General features: G+C 29.7%; 2 protein-coding genes across 2 annotated transcripts in view; both read left to right on the plus strand.

The window, feature by feature from the left end:
- LOC145180695 (uncharacterized) overlaps positions 1-17,003 on the plus strand; it is a 62,102-nt gene that overhangs the window by 23,007 nt on the left and 22,092 nt on the right. The window lies entirely within an intron of this gene.
- On the plus strand, positions 8,884-16,473 carry LOC145182905 (uncharacterized). Its single transcript, XM_090085501.1, has 10 exons — positions 8,884-9,212; positions 10,363-10,468; positions 10,765-10,909; positions 12,312-12,488; positions 13,845-14,054; positions 14,143-14,302; positions 14,384-14,445; positions 14,889-15,040; positions 15,268-15,361; positions 15,442-16,473. The coding sequence occupies exons 1-10, from the start codon at positions 8,932-8,934 to the stop codon at positions 16,425-16,427; spliced, it is 2,373 nt and encodes a 790-aa protein (XP_089941627.1). The 5' UTR covers positions 8,884-8,931; the 3' UTR covers positions 16,428-16,473.

Raw genomic sequence — 17,003 nt, forward strand, 5'->3', positions numbered from 1 at the left:
TTTTGGTTTTAAAGATTTTTACAAGTTTCCTGACTTTTGTTATAATAGATCAAATATTTTGATGTTTAATTGTAACCTCAGATGTTTCATTAATAACAATAAATCGTTCGAATTTCAAGTACAATCTTCCTCTTCATAAACGTATTCACTATTATAATCATCATCTTTGTCTTAATCATCGTTGTTATCTAAATTTGCAAAAATAGTGCTCTCGTCATCTAAACTTTCATCAACTTACAAGCGACTGCCATCTTTTGTAAAGAACTGACAGATGCAGAGCTTGGGCAAAACATAGTTGTTGATCAATTTCTAGAATTTCTTCAAGTTCTTTTCATAACACTTGTGCTATCAGTCGTAATATCAATGATATCATCCTCAATGTTTATTTTAAAGTGGTTGAGTCTTTCTTTTAGAAGTGAAACTCACTTTTCTGCTGGCTTAGACCTAAAATGCGAATCGAACCTAAGCTTCTACAGCTTTTCAACTCATGTACAGGGTGGGGCAGCGATTCGCGAACTAATTTTTGGCTTGGTTTTATGTAAATAAAATACTTCCGCAATTTGTTTTTGTTGATTAAAGTTCAATGACCGTCTTAGATTTTAATAAAATTGTGAATAGAAAACATTTTAGTTAAAAGTTTTACAATGGAAGCCAAAAGAACCGAAGTTTTAAATTTGATTCAAGCGGGCTTGTCTGCACGTGAAGTGATTCGTGATTCTGGAGTATCTAAAACTACATTTTACATAGTGAAAAAACGTGGCAGTGCTGAAAGAGCCAAAATGCCATCTCCAGTGAATAAAAAAGTTGATAAAAAGTTCACAGAAAAGCTTAATAAGCATGTTGAAAAGAATCCTACTGTATTCATCAGAAAGACAGCAAAATTGTTCAATATTGATGAAAGGATAGTCAGAAAAACTCTAAAAACACTTGGAAAAGTCAGTGTGGCCCGACCTTCATGTCAACTTTTAACAGAAAGACTAAAAACTTTACGGTTGGAACGATCAAAAAAGCTTCTGAATCAGCTAAAAAGCCATGCTTCGCCAACAGTTGAAGTTTTCTCAGATGAAAAACTTTTTAGTGTTGACTGTGTGATAAATAGGCGTAATAACAGATTCATTGTACAGAAGGGTGACAAAGCACCACCTGTGTGTCACACCAAGCACCCTCAGTCCATCATGGTGCTAGGAATCATCGCTTCTAATGGAGAGAAATGCCCACCAATCCACATCAAAGAGAAAGAAAAAGTTACCTCTGATTTTAGTATTTGCTTACTAAAACGCTATGTGGTGCCGTGGCTGAAGAAGACATTCCCAGAAAACAATTACATCTTTCAACAGGACAATGCACCTTGTCATGGGTCCAGAAAAACTCAACAATATCTTCAGGACAATATGGCTAATTTCTGGCCCAAACAATTTTGGCCACCATCCAGCCCTGACCTGAATCCCCTTAACTATAGTGTGTGGAGCGTAGTTGAGAATATGGCTTGCAAAAAGGCCTACTCAAGTCTCAAGTCACTAACGTCATCAATTACCCGTGCTTGGAACTCAATGTCAAGGGACAATATAACAAGCACCTGTCAGTCCTTCCTTTCTAGGCTTGAGGCAGTGATCAAAAAAAAGGAGACTTAATTGAATGTTAAGGTGGGAAAAGTATTTATCTTCAACTTTTCTCCTATTAATATACCATGAAGATAATTTTTTAGTGCTTTAAAAACTCATTTTGAAAAATGTTCTAAAAAGTTCGCAAATCGCTGCCGCACCCTGTACACTCGCATTCGTTATCTGCAGTTTCCAAAAGAAGTCCAATCATCAAGTGTTAAGGAAAATTTAGAGCCTCTTGATATTTGATCAGTTATTTCCTTTATAACTTGCTTTTGAATCTGCTCGTAGTAGTCTAACACCGTTTTTCTTATGTTATTACGTGATTTTGGGACATTTTAACATCCTCGTGCAACTAAACCAGCTCGTATATTAATGGAATTACAAATTGTACTAAATGATAAACCATCTTTTGCTACCATACGTGCCAACACTTCAGATAGATTTTCCTCTTTTTTCGATGTTGTTGAAAAATAGTTCGTGATTTTCGTTTTTTTGTTTTGAGGTTCTTCTAAATCTTTCGAATTTGAAGCTCTCATGGATAAACTTGGTCCTTGCGATTGCGATTGTTTAAACAGTAAATTGGAATGTAGACCTTTTGTTGAACCACCAGCAGTTTTCAATACTTTTGCACCTACTAAACTTTGCACTCGGCTGTTTCATCTGTTCCTCTTAAGAAATATTTCCATATAAGATTTGTGCTGTTGAATTCAGCGTAGTTCGTCATGATACTTTTTTGAAGTTCTAAAGTTCTTAAATTATTTCTATTTATCAGATCTGCAATTTTAACTGAATTAGTCACTGTGAACCGTAGATGAAGAATTTTTGAGAATTACGAAAACATTTCGTCGCATAAGAATTATAGGGTTCTATTTTTTTTTTTTGCTGTTGTGAAAAATTTTCAATTTTTCGTTGTCAAAATGTTTTATTCCTGTCATTTTTTATAATTTAAACTATAATTTAAACTATACGTCTTTTTTTTTTTTATTTATGTTTCATAATTAAATTGACAATATTATTTTTATCTTTAAATTTTTTGTTTTTAGTATTAAATTCTTATGATATAAAAAAGGAGATAAAACCCTCTAATTCCTCTAACCCTCTAATTCTCATGCGACGATTTAGAATTAAAATGAAGCCGAAGATTCGAAATTAAATTAAAACTTTGCGAAAAGAATAAACAGCTATGAAATAAATATTTTACCAAATATTTTATTTAATAAACACTTTATGATTTACAAATAAGTTGATAGCCTATTTATCTTAACTATTATTATTACATTCCCGAAATCCCGGGAAATTTTAGTGAAAAATCCCAGGATTACGGAGCCAACAATTTGTACAGGATCCCGGGATCGCCATTTTTATCCCCAAATAGTTTTTTTTAAAAGCTAAATCAATGGTGTTACGCACTTGTGAGTATAATTCTCGGTGATATTGATTTAAAGATTGTAAAAAAATTAATTGATTGGAAAAATTATCTGTGTAAATTATGGTAACAAAATAAATCTGATAGAGTCATTTAGCGATTGTTGTACAACTCCAGCAAGTTTATTGATATAATAAAGAGGTTTAAATTAAAGCTTGACTTTCTCGAAAGCATTCTTTACCACAATGCACCGTGCACCATGGAAATCGATTTAAATAGTTAGTGAATTCCCAGAATATAAGTTTTTTTTACCAAAAAAGTTAAAAAATTTTAAATGCTTCATTTACAGAAAAACATTGTGGAAATTATTTGTTTCGAGTCAACGAGAATAAAGGAGTAATATACAATTTGTAAGAGATACGATTAATAAATACTTAAAAAAAAGAAGTTGGTCCGGCTTTAGCAGCCTTTTTGGAAGCTCAAATTTACAGTATCGGACAAAACATGGTGGACAAACTCAAATTTAGAACAAAAGTTAATCAAAAACTAAAAAGAACTAGTAAAACAATTGTACATATTAATTTTTAAATAGTTTATTATGTTCTTAACAAAATTTAAAACGTTTGAATCATACTAAGAATCACAAAAAAAATTTATAACACATTTTTCTCAACAAACTACATTTTTCCTTGGACAAAACAAGGTGGACAAATCAAAACGAAGCTTTTTTTATAAGATTTCATTGTCTTTATTCAATTTACCGCATTCTTTTGTTTTCACTTTTATCCTAACATTACTCTAAAATAATAAATAGATTTTGGAACGTCTGGCCAATTATTTTTTCAATTAAACTAAAAATAGATTTAACTCGTGATATATGGGGTAAATTTTGCAAAAATTGCAACTTAAAATGGCTTACGACAAATTAGGAAGTGTTTTACGTGAAAATATTATTAAAGATTTTAAAAGCGGAAAACGTCAAGCTGAAATTTGTAGAAAATATAATATAGCTAAATCGACTGTAAGCAAAACTGTCAAATCATTTGGATCTCGTGACTGCTATAAAACAAACCATCGGGGCGGACGTCCAAGAAAAACAACACAAAGACTAGATCGAATAATTGTTAAAGAGCTTAAAAAAGACCCATTTTTGTCATCCACAAAATTAACCGAAAAACTTGAACTACAAATCTCTAATCGCACTGTGCGACGAAGAGCTAACGAAGCAAAATTGTTTTCTCGAATGCCTGCCAAGAAACCGCTAACTTCCTTTAAAAATAGAAAGCTAAGACTTGCGTTTGCCAAAGCACACCAAAATTGGACTGTAGACCAGTGGAAAAACATACTTTTTAGTGATGAATCAAAATATAACCTTTTTGGAAGCGACGGCAAGAAGCGAGTCTGGAGACCAAAGAACACCAGATTCAATACTAAATATACCAAGAAGAGTGTTAAGCATGGAACGTCTGCTATGGTTTGGGGATGTTTCTCAGCACTAGGAACTGGTCCTATTCACAAAATTAATGGAATTATGGACCGCTTTGTTTACAAAGATATAATGGAAGATGTTATGTTACCACATGCTGAATGGGAGATGCCCCTAAAATGGATTTTTCAACAGGATAATGATCCCAAACATACGTCAAAAATTGTAAAACAATGGTTCAAGGACAAGAATATCACCATAACGGAGTGGCCTGCACAAAGCCCTGACTTGAATCCCATAGAAAATTTGTGGGAAATAATTGACAATAAGATTGAGCGTGCAAATGTGAAGACCAGTGAGGAATTATTTGAACAAATCGAGAAGGCCTGGCGAGAGATTGATATGAGAATTGTTGACTCATTAATTGCGTCTATGCCCCGAAGAATGAAAGAAGTAATTAAAAGTAAAGGAGGTCCTACCAAATATTAAGTCAACTTTTGAAGTTTTTTGAAAAATAATAAGTTAATTTTTGAATTTTTTTGAATTTTCAGTCGATTTTTTGAATGTCCACCTTGTTTTGTCCAAAGAAAAATGTAGTTTGTTAGGGAAAATGTGTTTTAAAACTTTTTTAGTGATTTTTAGTATGATTCAAAAGTTTTAAGTTTTGTTAACAACATAATAAACTACATAAAAAATAATATGTTCAATTGTTTTACTAGTTTTTTTTAGTTTTTGATCAACTTTTGTTCTAAATTTGAGTTTGTCCACCATGTTTTTTCCGATACTGTAATCTTTTTTTTTCATAAAATGGCGTGTCAGCTCTTGTGAAAATTCATTTTCTGTTTTCTCTGGATTAATGATATTCTAGAGCCATGTGATGATTTTTTTGGGGTTTAATGAGATTCCAACTATGTTTAACAACCATAGAATATTTTTCCAGACTATTTTTCCAAAAGCTATTAAAAATATGTAAAAAGCAAGAATTTTCGTTATGTATTGTTCAGAAATTTAATATCCGAAAAGCTATTAAAAATATGTAAAAAGCAAGAATTTTCGTTATGTATTGTTCAGAAATTTAATATCCTAAAAGCTATTAAAAATATGTAAAAAGCAAGTAGGTCTCTTTTTTTTTTATTAAACTTTTGTTACAATTTCTAAAGTGAAAAATTCAAATTTCATTAAAAAAAACCTTCGAAATGTAGTTTTAAAGACAAATAATGCGAATTAAAGAGATATTTCACTAACACTACTAGACATTTTTTCACTTTTCACTTTATACAAGAGGTTTGAAACGAAAATAATGTTCTTTGGATGGCCCTGAAGACCAAATGCATAGCCAAATTTGTCAGGGTCGAACCATTTTTTGGTAAACTAGAGGTACCGGTTTTCCCATTTTTGTAATAAAACTAAGCGATGTTGTTAAGGTATATGAGTGTATAATTGACAAAAAACAAACTAAACAGGATTATAAGTCAGCCAGCAGAAGTCAGCCGTCATTCTCTCATCGGCGCGCCCATGGTAACGATGCTCAATAGTTGAAATTGTTTGGTGGAAACGTTCTACATTCTCGTCTGTAATGTTTCTCTCAAAATGCTTGGGGAAAAAGTCCGAATGGCTATGCAAAAAGTGAATCTTTGGGGACATGTGCACATTCATTTCTTTGAAGGCTGATAACAGTTCTGAGATGATGTCTTTATAGCCGTCCGACCGGTGCTTGTCTGAATAAATGAGTGCAAAGAAGAAACTTTCAGATACTTACCCAGAAAGTTCTCCACACAGTCTTTCAAAGCCTTTCATGCTCTGAGCTCAATCGGGGACAAGGAATCAGTAAACTGTTGGCTTTTCAAAAGTTTTCGAGTGTCTGGTCCAACGAATACTCCTTCCTTAACTTTTTCAAGTGACAGTTTTGGAAAGGTCTCCTTTATGATTTTCATCGGTTCGCCGTCAGAGTGTAATGCCTTAACAAAACTCTTAAACAGGCCAAGCTTTATGTGCAATGAAGATGTAATAACTTTGTCACACTGAAAAAGTGGCTCATTGCGAAAATTGTGAACACCAAGGGTCGCCTTGCCTCGTGCTGGCCACTCATTCTTGATGTAATGCTCATGTTTAGCGCGGCTATCCCACAAACATATGAAGCATATGTATTTTACGTAACCTCCTTACATACCTGTCAGCAGACCTACAACTTTCAGATCCGATCAAACTCTCTACTGAAATGTGTCATAACGAACAAGCTGGAAAATAGATTTCATAGTTTCATAAGAATCTTTTGCTGTAATTGAGTAAGCAATCGGGATGGCTGGATACGCGTTCTCATTATGCAAAAGGACCGCCTTTACACTTCTTGTGCTGCCATCGATGAACAACCACCAGTCATTCTCCACTTGTGTATAGATACCCATCTTCATCAACAAACCAGGAATATCACAGCAAAATTCAAAGTTATTGTCTTCACTTCTCTTAAAAAATGGCACGTAAGCTGCGCCTCTTGTCTTATAAACAGACTTTCTCGTTTCCTTTGCAAGGACACCGAATTCTCTTAGCATTGAACCAGCAAAACACGCATTCTGTTTGGACAGGCTAAGTCTCCTAACAAACAAGTCCAGCTGTTTCTGGCTGATAGACTTCGGCTCGTCATTAGGCAGCCAATCATTATCATCTTCATCGCTCTTCTTCATGTTCTGCACATCATCATCATCACTCAAAAAAACATCGAGAAGATCAGAAGAAAACACAGGAGGCTCTTCTCCCTCATCATATGCTCTCGGTCTTATCGCTTATGGTAAGTCAGGGTAAATTATGCTGTTAGCTGTCTTTCTGGAAAATTACGCCGTGTGTAATGGAACACTTATCTCCTTTAAACATAAACCTCCCGCAGCACTTCCGTCTCTGAGACATTCCAAATAATCTGAAATAGCAAAAATAATTATAAAATAGTAAGAATTATAATTCATCAAAACTGAAACTTAACATTTGCTCACGCGAATTAAATGGAGGATAAAGAATTAGATAAAATGCCAAAAATAAATTGGTTCATTACAACAGTTAAAATTATCACCATTTTCACAAATTTGTTCTTCAGCTCAAGTAATAATAATGTTAAGTGATAATACATGATAATTTTTTTAACATTAAATCAAATAAATGTATTTGTCCTATGCATTCATTAAAGTAAAAGCATCATAGAAATTATAACCATCGACTGTTCTTAGTATAAAGTATATGAAAAATGGAGAAATAATAATTTCCATTTTACAAAAAAATTTTTCGACCTAGACTATCAAAACTATACTTTTTCTTTCATCATTTATTAAGAACTAAATGTTTTCTTTACAGTTTGTCTTGTATAAAAATTCATGTCTGGTAGTGTAATCAATCTGTTAAGCATGCATTAAAGTTTTTCTTTTTTTTTTTTCAAATAGATTAACTCATTAAATTTGGTTTCTGGTTGCAGGCTAATATCTTTTTTTTTTTTAATTACGAAAATAGGTACTCGTTCCACAACTTTTATAAATCATGCGGGGTGGTAGCTTAGAACCTCGTTTTCAAAGCTTGGGAATTAAAGTACCCTCTTTATAAATCTGCATCAATTCATTCTGTAAATATATAAAATTGTTCATGTAAGTTTTCATTTTTTAATTCTTATGATGTAACTCAACAAACAACAATTGGAATGCACACACCTCTCTTACCACCTTCTAGTGGACTTCTTTCCCTAACATTATTTACAACAGATTTACACCAACGTGTGCTTCGGTTATTCATTGATATAAAAAAAAAAAAATCAATGAAATAAGAGTCATATTTATTTCATTGTTTTTATTATTACTGTTAATAATAATAATAATAATAATAATAATAATAATAATAATAATAATAATAATAATAATAATAATAATAATAATAATAATAATAATAATAATAATAATAATAATAATAATAATAATAATAATAATAATAATAATAATAATAATAATAATAATAATAATAATAATAATAATAATAATAATAATAACATTAATAATAATAATAGTAACAATAATAGTAATATTAATGATAATAATAGTAACAATAATAGTAATATTAATGATAATAATAGTTAAAATATTAATATTAGTAATATTAATAATAATAATAATAGCTAAAATATTATTGTTATTATTATTATTATTATTATTACTATTATTATTATTATTATTATTATTATTATTATTATTATTATTATTATTATTATTATTATTATTATTATTATTATTATTATTATTATTATTATTATTATTATTATTATTATTATTATCATTATTATTATTATTATTTTATCATTATTATTTTATCATTATTATTATTATAATTATAAGATTAAGATTGTTTATAGACTTAAAATATAGTTTAATAATTGTTAATGACTGTATTATAAAGTTGAATCAATAGGATAATCTTATTTTTAAACACTCATGATTACCTCCTGGTGAACTTCCCATCTTAAAACTATACTATTATTCACGCCGGAGAAACGTGCACCTGGTTAAGAAATGAATGGCCAACAAGAGAAGTATGTTCTGATAGCATGTATATCGTCTGTAGTTGTTCTTGCAAGCATTTATTTTTTATTTCGGAAAAGAAAGAATAGTCAGAGATATTACAAAGATGAAACTGATGACCTTGTGGAGTATGCAGATTTAAATGCTCAGGACTGTGTTGCTAGTGCTGTTCAATCAAAAGTTGAAATACAAGTTCCTTCATTTATTGTTGGAAGCATAATTGGAAAAAATGGCACAAATATCAAACAGCTTAAATCTCAATTCGGTGTTAGGTTTGTAATTATTGTTATATATATGTCGATTTGGTTAACGTAAAAAGTCAACTCAGTCCCTCATCGATTCCAGTTCTCAGAACATTTCAAGGGTGCCAATCCATGAAAACAACAGTTTTTCAATAGACTATAAAATTTTTGCACTAATATAAAGTTGCTTTTTAGGAAGAATGTTAACACTTCTTCCATTAATGTTGAGTTGTCTATACATTTAACTTTACTTTGTGCACTAAATCAAAACTACTTTTAGTGCTTTAATCTAAAAGCATAAAACAAAATATTTGTTTTATAGTCCTTCTAAGATTAAAAAACAGAATAAATAAAGACAAAAAGTTTCCAGTAAAAAATAAATATAAAAAATTTCAAAAGATCTACTACTACTTTCTTACCAGTCGAAAGTATTCAAGGCATATTCATCTCTCTAAAACATAAGACTCAGTAAAATAAATTATTTTTATCTGCATTAATACATACTATTAAGTCCAGACCAATGGCTGGGCTTATCCTATACCCTAGAAATGTTTGACAAGAGTATTGATTATTCATTGGAGCAATCAAATAATCTTTGACAGTAACTCTTTAACAGTAACTTTTTTCTAATAATCATCTGTACTTGTTACTAACTTTTCCAACTAAATTAGGTTTTTCTTTTTTTTCTTTTGCAAACACATTGTTAATGATGATAATACCATAAATGTAAAACTATTCACATTCTTGAAAACTGAATTTTCTGACTTTAGAAAAGATTTTTAATAGTAAAGAATTGGTAGAACTTTAGCTTTTATTAAATCTGATATAAATCTGGGATATATACATAATTACATACATATTAATATTATTATAGTAGTTAAAAATTAGCAGCGCATTATTCCTAACAACATAAGGTAGGAGTCCTTGCTAAATGTGTCCTACTTGAATATTTTGTTTTTTTGTCAAAGTATAAAGCAATGCTATTTATGTAATGAGACCATTTTTTTCCTAGTCAAATTCATAATTCACCAGGACAAAGATAAGAAGGCCTGTAGTCCTCTCAGGACCTTCTTCATGACTAGCTTTTAAGTTTTCTATACATCTGCTTAAGTGTTTTTTATTCTTCCTAAAAAGCAACTTTATTTTGTATCTAATAAGTCATTTTATCTTACTATTTTAGATTTGATTTTATAAGCACTGAAGCAAATGATTTAAATAATAGCATAGAAACTGATTTAAAGAAACCAAATGAAAGGACTTTGGTTATTACTGGCAACCGAGATCAGGTACTTCATTTTATATGTTTTTTATTTCAAGGGAATAAATGTTCTCCTTTTATGTTTTTTTTTAAAATTTATTCCCTCAAAAAAAAATTAAACAATATTGATAAAATCTTTATATATGATAAAAATTCCTTTGTCAAGTCTATAAATGGAAACTCCTGTGACAGGTCTGTAAACAAAAAATCTCACTTTAAGTCCAAATAGAAAAACAGATCAATCAAAAATTTAAAATAACACTGGTCTCTAAATTTCCAACATGGAATACTTCTTATTTTTACTTTAATACTTTTTATGCATAGGTTCATTCTGCTGAGCAATATGTAAAGAAATTTATCAAAGAAACTCCTCCATTTATAGTTACAGAAGTTCTTGTTCCACAATCTACTTGTGGTAGAATTATTGGAAAAGGTGGACAGAATATTCGTGAAATGTGCAACAGTTCAGGTATGTGATTGCAAAAAAGTTGAAAAGTAAAATTACTTTCATCTAAACATTCACTTTCTGGATGTAAGAAATAATTTCTGGGTTTCAAACAAAATGTTAAAAACAGTTTCTGCATGAACAAGCTGCACAAAGCATTTTTAGTTATAAAATGCAAAAAACTTTCAAAAAGCAAAAAAAAAAAAAAAAAGAAGTTGAAAGTGAAGCTTTCAAGATATTTTTTCAGGATATTTTTTATGCCTTTGAAAATAGTTTTTTTGATAGTATGTAGTCTCTGTCCTGTATTTGACTTCTCTTTGTTTCTAAGGCAGTCAGAATAAATTATTAGCACTCCTTCCATTAATGTTGAGTTGTCTATACATTTAACTTTACTTTGTGCACTAAATCAAAATTGTATGCAAAAAAAAAAAAAAAAAATTACCCTCTAGTTTGATATGATTTGTGACCCAAAAACATCAGTTCCAAACTTACATAAAATGGATGAATGACTAGTTTAACAGTACACTTGCAAGGTCATCTGAGGCTTTCATGCTCATTATTCTCCTACTTAAATTTTTGTTGTAAGCACACTGAACTGATTTTTCCATGATAAAATCTGAGTTTTTACCTAAAAGTGTGCCACTAATCTTGAATCAACTGTTTTGAAATCAGTTTTTAAAGCAGTAATCATCCCTTTTTAGAGCAGTAATCATCCCTGTTATATGATACATCATAAGATCTTTGAGCCTCTGACTATATGTGCAAGTCCAATCAAATCTTTGCTCAAGTACCAATTAGTTCCTCTTACTTTTAATATCCTTTATCTGTTTGTCAACACAAATAAACAGCATCAACAGACTCCAAAGTTTGGAATAGGCAAAGGTTATGTAGTATCAGAGCAGAACAACAATTTTTCTTTAAGTCATAAAAAAAGGCTTTTTATTTAAGGCATTTAATCATTTCAATTTCAAATATAGCTAATAATTAAAATAATATCAAAATAAACCAAAAGGTTTGAAAAAATTAAAACATTTAAAGTTTAAATAGATTGGAAAAAATAAAACCCGTTGTTTTCTTTGGTTCACATGTTTTTTTTTTCTATTGAGGGATAATTCATTCTCAACTTTTGAATTAAGTACAAATGAATAGTAAACTTCATTAGAAACTTATATTCAACAATTTAAAATAAAAAATTGTCTAGAAATAATTAGGACTCATAAAAAATTTTTAAAGATATTTTGGTATTCTGCTTATTTAGTTAAAATTAAATAAGTATGATTAACTCCTAAACTGTGTGACCACAAAAATGAGAAAAGGTTATTGCTTGAAACTTAAAAAACTTTTTTTTTTGATTTATGCTTTTAAAAACATCAGGTCATTCCATTCCAAATGGAGAAAATTTCTATGAGATTCCAAAATTCTTTAGGAGCAAAGATTATTGTGGATAGAAATGAAGATCACTCAATTGGCAATCAACGTAGAGTTCAAATATCAGGAACAAAAACTCAAGTTGATTATGCAAAGTTGCTTGTTGAAGAAAAAGTTCAACAAGAAATTGAGTTTAATAAAAAGATTAGAATGAAGGAAAACTTTGTAAAACAAGGTATGCAGTTATAATATGATTATATGTATTTAATTTTAACATGATTTATTACTTAAACAGCAATAATACAATCAGTTATGTGACAAATATGACATTTGAATGGATATCAGAATAATGGAATGGCTGTTAAAAATGTCAAAAACTATTTCATGGTACTAAACCTGTGTTTTAGATCAACAAAATAAGTAAGCTCATGAGATTCAACTGAAAATATATTTAAGTCCAAAATTAATACCATCCATGTTAATTAAATTTGATATTAGTGAAAATGTTTCAATTTTCTTTTTCAAAATGATTTTTCAGTTAAGCTCACCCATTTTGATTGACTGCTCAATTTTTCAGTTAAGCTCACCCATTTAGACTATTGTAAATACATTTTAAAAAATAAATTTCTTTCTTTATTAACCTCATTAACAATATACAGTACATGAGGTCAACTAAAGTATTGCCATTAAGTCAAGGGACAGTATCAATGAACTTTCCACCAATAGTACATAGTTTTGAATTATTCTTTATTAGTGGAATAATTGATTAAATCGTTTGTGTTTTGTAGAAGTTGTAATGTTCATGATTTTTTGTAAGGCTATAAGACAGTCACAGAATTTTGTAAAACTAAGTGTAAACTTTGACAATTTTTTACTGATGTAAAGAAGAAATCTTATGTAAAGGTAATCATCCACCACTTACTCAAGTCATAGTGTTAAATGAACAAATATTTTCTTTCTTTTTCAGTCAAATATCAGAGCTTAAAACTAAATTCAAGTGTTGATTACATCATTCAGCAGTGTAATGTGATAGTAAGAGTTGGTCACCAATTGTAATTGCACTGGTAGCCAACTCTTCCTATCAATTTATGTTGCTGAATGATGTAACCAACACTTGAATTTTACCTGGGGAAAAAAAAAACATTAAACATCCAAAATCCCTGAAACGTTTTGTATGATTATGATTGCCCTTTAACAATTTTTAAATTCACCTGTATTTATTAGTTGATCAATCCAAAACAACAACAATTGAAATGAATACTTAACATCAAGTTTTGCTGATACTTTCTTAATGTTATAAAACTTTTCTCATCATGTAGTACTGTCTCAGTGGTGGAGCTAACAAATTTAAATATAAAATGATACTAAAACAGATCTTGATTTTTTTAAAACATTCTGCATTTAGATTTTTTTTTTTTGTTTATTTGTTTAATTTTAGTTTTAATAATAAGAAGTTGTTAAACAGTAAAACAAATAAGTATCTTTTTTAATTTTAAAGAAACATTGTTCAGGTAATGATTTAAAAGATAAATTTTAAAAGATTTTTGTGCCTATGCAGTGATACTGTTATGTTCAAATATCTTTTTTCCAGATGTCTCATATCTGATAGTAAAAATTCAACCTGATGTTATTCAACTGCCGACAAATGATTACTTTCAAGTTTTTGTATCTGCTACTGATACTCCAGAACATATTTGGGTACAACATCTTCACAGTGAATCCACATCGTTAGATGCATTGATAAAAGAAATGACACAAATATATGGAGGGAGTCAATCATTAGTACCAAGAATTGAAAAAGGTTAGAAAGTCAGATGTCTGTTCGAAGTTTGCATTATTTAGTTGTTTGATAATTTATTTGATCATAGTTGAGATGTTTTTATATACAGGAGCTAGAGGGGATATATGTGCTGCTCCATACAATCATGAAGAAGAAATTTTTAGAGCATGTATAAAGTCTGTGAACCTAGATTCACGTGCTGTTGAACTATATTATATAGACTTTGGTAATACAGAATATCAATCTATTGACCAACTGAAACAAATTAGGTGAGAGTATATTTGTTTTTGCACAAAGGATTAGCTTTGCTTGGGTTTTAAATTTTTAGTTGTTTATCTTTTTCACTTTAGACCTGAGCATCTTTTACTTCCTGCACAAGCTGTTGAATGCTTCCTTCCTATTACTTCAAATGGTTAGATTTATTCATATAATAGGAGTTTTTCTGCCATGCTTCATGTTTCAGGGAGTTACAAAAGATTTCTTTTAGTAAAGCCTACTTTAATAGTTTTGCTAAAGAATAAAAAATTTGTAAAATGGAATATTTTCAACAATTTCATGATGCAGAATTCATCGCTTTGATTGGGACTTTTAATTAGCAAATTATTAGCATGTGATTATGTAGTGTGCTTGCAATAAACTTAGTAAAGTTCAGATCACAATAGGAAAATTGAATATAGAACTATATAATAAATTAGCATAAATTAGCATAAATTCATGGAAAAAGTTTTTTAAATCATCTGCTTTTTAAAAATTTTTTAAATTTTTTAGGTCTGAAAATTATCCTGCTAAAAGTTCAATACTTTTTTTCTTTTTGTTGATGTCAAATCTCAAATAAAAATATTTCAAATTTTTTAGGCGAAGACTGGTCACAAGAAGCATTAGATTATTTCAACAATATTGTACACTGTGCAGAATGGATTCCTTTGATCGCTAAAATAATAGGATACAAAGAAACAAGTGCTGGTAAATATCCTATGCTTCAGCTCGTTGATAATACAGAAGAAAAGGTAAACTTAAAACTGTCTTTAAGAGTTGACAAGAAAGCAATCACAAAACCTCAATGTTTATTAAACACAAAATCCCTTAAAACAAAAATATGGTTTTTTTAATTTGTTAATGATTGAAATTCATTAAAAGTTTTATTAATAAATTAAAAAAAACTATATTTTTGTTTTAAAGGGTTTTGTGTTTAGGAAGTTTTTCAGGAAGGTTTTTTTTTTTTTTTTTTTCTCAGGAAGTCAATATCATTGAAGAAATGATAGAAAAAGGATATGCAATTGAGTCATTAGAACCATTCCTGAAACACAAAGACACAATTGTGATAGAAGGTAGCTTTGTGTTGTGGGTATATTCTATCAGACACTGTTTTTGAATTTATTTTTAATTTTTTTTTCTTATCTATTTATAGCCCATCCTAATAATAATGAGTATTCAGGTTTTCAGTATAAAAGTCCTTGGGACAAAAGTAAATCTTCAGATGATTGCTTTAAAAATGTTGTCCAAGAAGATATCTTTACTGAGTTAGCCAATGGTGATGTTTTTAATGAGGCTCAAAGATCTTATGATGTAAGTAATGATGCACAACAGTTGCATGATGGAGAGGAGCAATCTAATGATCAATGTTTATGTAATCAATTTCTTAATGTAAATGAAGTTGTTATTGAAACCTCAAATAAAATACCTGAGCATTTGAACAAATCTTATAATGCAATTTCATTAACACCTGGTGATTTGATCCAAAATAAAACATCTTCAGAAAGCAGTACAGAATCACTATTTGATATACCAACCCCTAATTCCACGTTATCACATTTGTCCTCTGATGATTTTGTTGACATTGATGATAACACAGTCAGTGGAGCAATATTAGCAGTTGTCAATGAACATTTTTCAGATAATCTCAAAGGAGATGAGGAATTCAAGGAACTTAATGGTGATTTAGATATGTCAAGTGAAGAAACTGTTGTCAATGATAATGAATTTTCAGAACTTCAAAAGTCATTAGAAGAGACTAGTCGAAAAAATGTGAGAAGTATGGAGTTTACCAGTGATGACGATGACGATACTGGTTCTTTTTTCACTGCACGCTCAGAAGTTACGATTACTGATATTGATGATATAAATTCAGAGGATCGTTTAACACCTGAGAGTGATATTTCAGTCAATATCCCAAACTTTTCTTCTGTTGAACTGATGGATTCGAAATCAATAAGTGATTTATATGATTCTATACAAGATTTGACTCCAAAAGGACCTAATTCTAATCAAAAGAATGAATTGCAATATGAAATTCAATTTATAGACGAAAAAACCATGAAAGTTTTGTCAAGTGAGTCTTTAAAAGCTTCAAACAATGACAGCAGAGAGGATATTAGAAAAGGGTTCGGACATTGAAATGTTAGTATGATTTTATGAAGAAAACTAGTTTCAGTTTCAGTTATTTTAACAGTTATCATTCTTATTTTATCTTTGGAAACAGCATTTTGAAATGCAATGCCAATTCAAAATGTTAAAAAGGTATTTATTTGAAAGTAAAAAAAAAATTTTTTTTTGGTCTCGTTTACTTCAACATTTTCCTCAAGCAGAGAAAACACTAGTTATGTTTTAACTCGACCAACAGAGTAATATAGTGCTTTTCTAGTGCTTTTTTTAAAACCTATTTGTATTTGAACTCTAAAGCATTCAGCGTTTTTAAACAAATTTTAAACTGTAATTTTGAAAGGATTCTATTAGATAAGTTCCAGATTCTTATCCTCATTCTAACAGCAGACCAAATCAACTTACGTCCCAAGTTATTTTCCATCAAAAATTTGTGACGGTTAAGGATTTCAAATTTATTTAATAAGTATCAAAATAGCTCGGTGTAAATTCAGTAATAATATCTTCCAAAAACTCTGTAATTTTTAAAAGTTTTCTTCAGCTTCCTTTCTGCAAGACCATTACTTATTTTCAAAGCCTAAACTTAAATAT

Source organism: Hydra viridissima, unplaced genomic scaffold (genome assembly GCF_058129835.1).
Source record: "Hydra viridissima isolate aposymbiotic clone 2 unplaced genomic scaffold, HvirCarnegie_v1 scaffold_4, whole genome shotgun sequence".
In the NCBI taxonomy this organism is placed as follows: domain Eukaryota; kingdom Metazoa; phylum Cnidaria; class Hydrozoa; order Anthoathecata; family Hydridae; genus Hydra; species Hydra viridissima.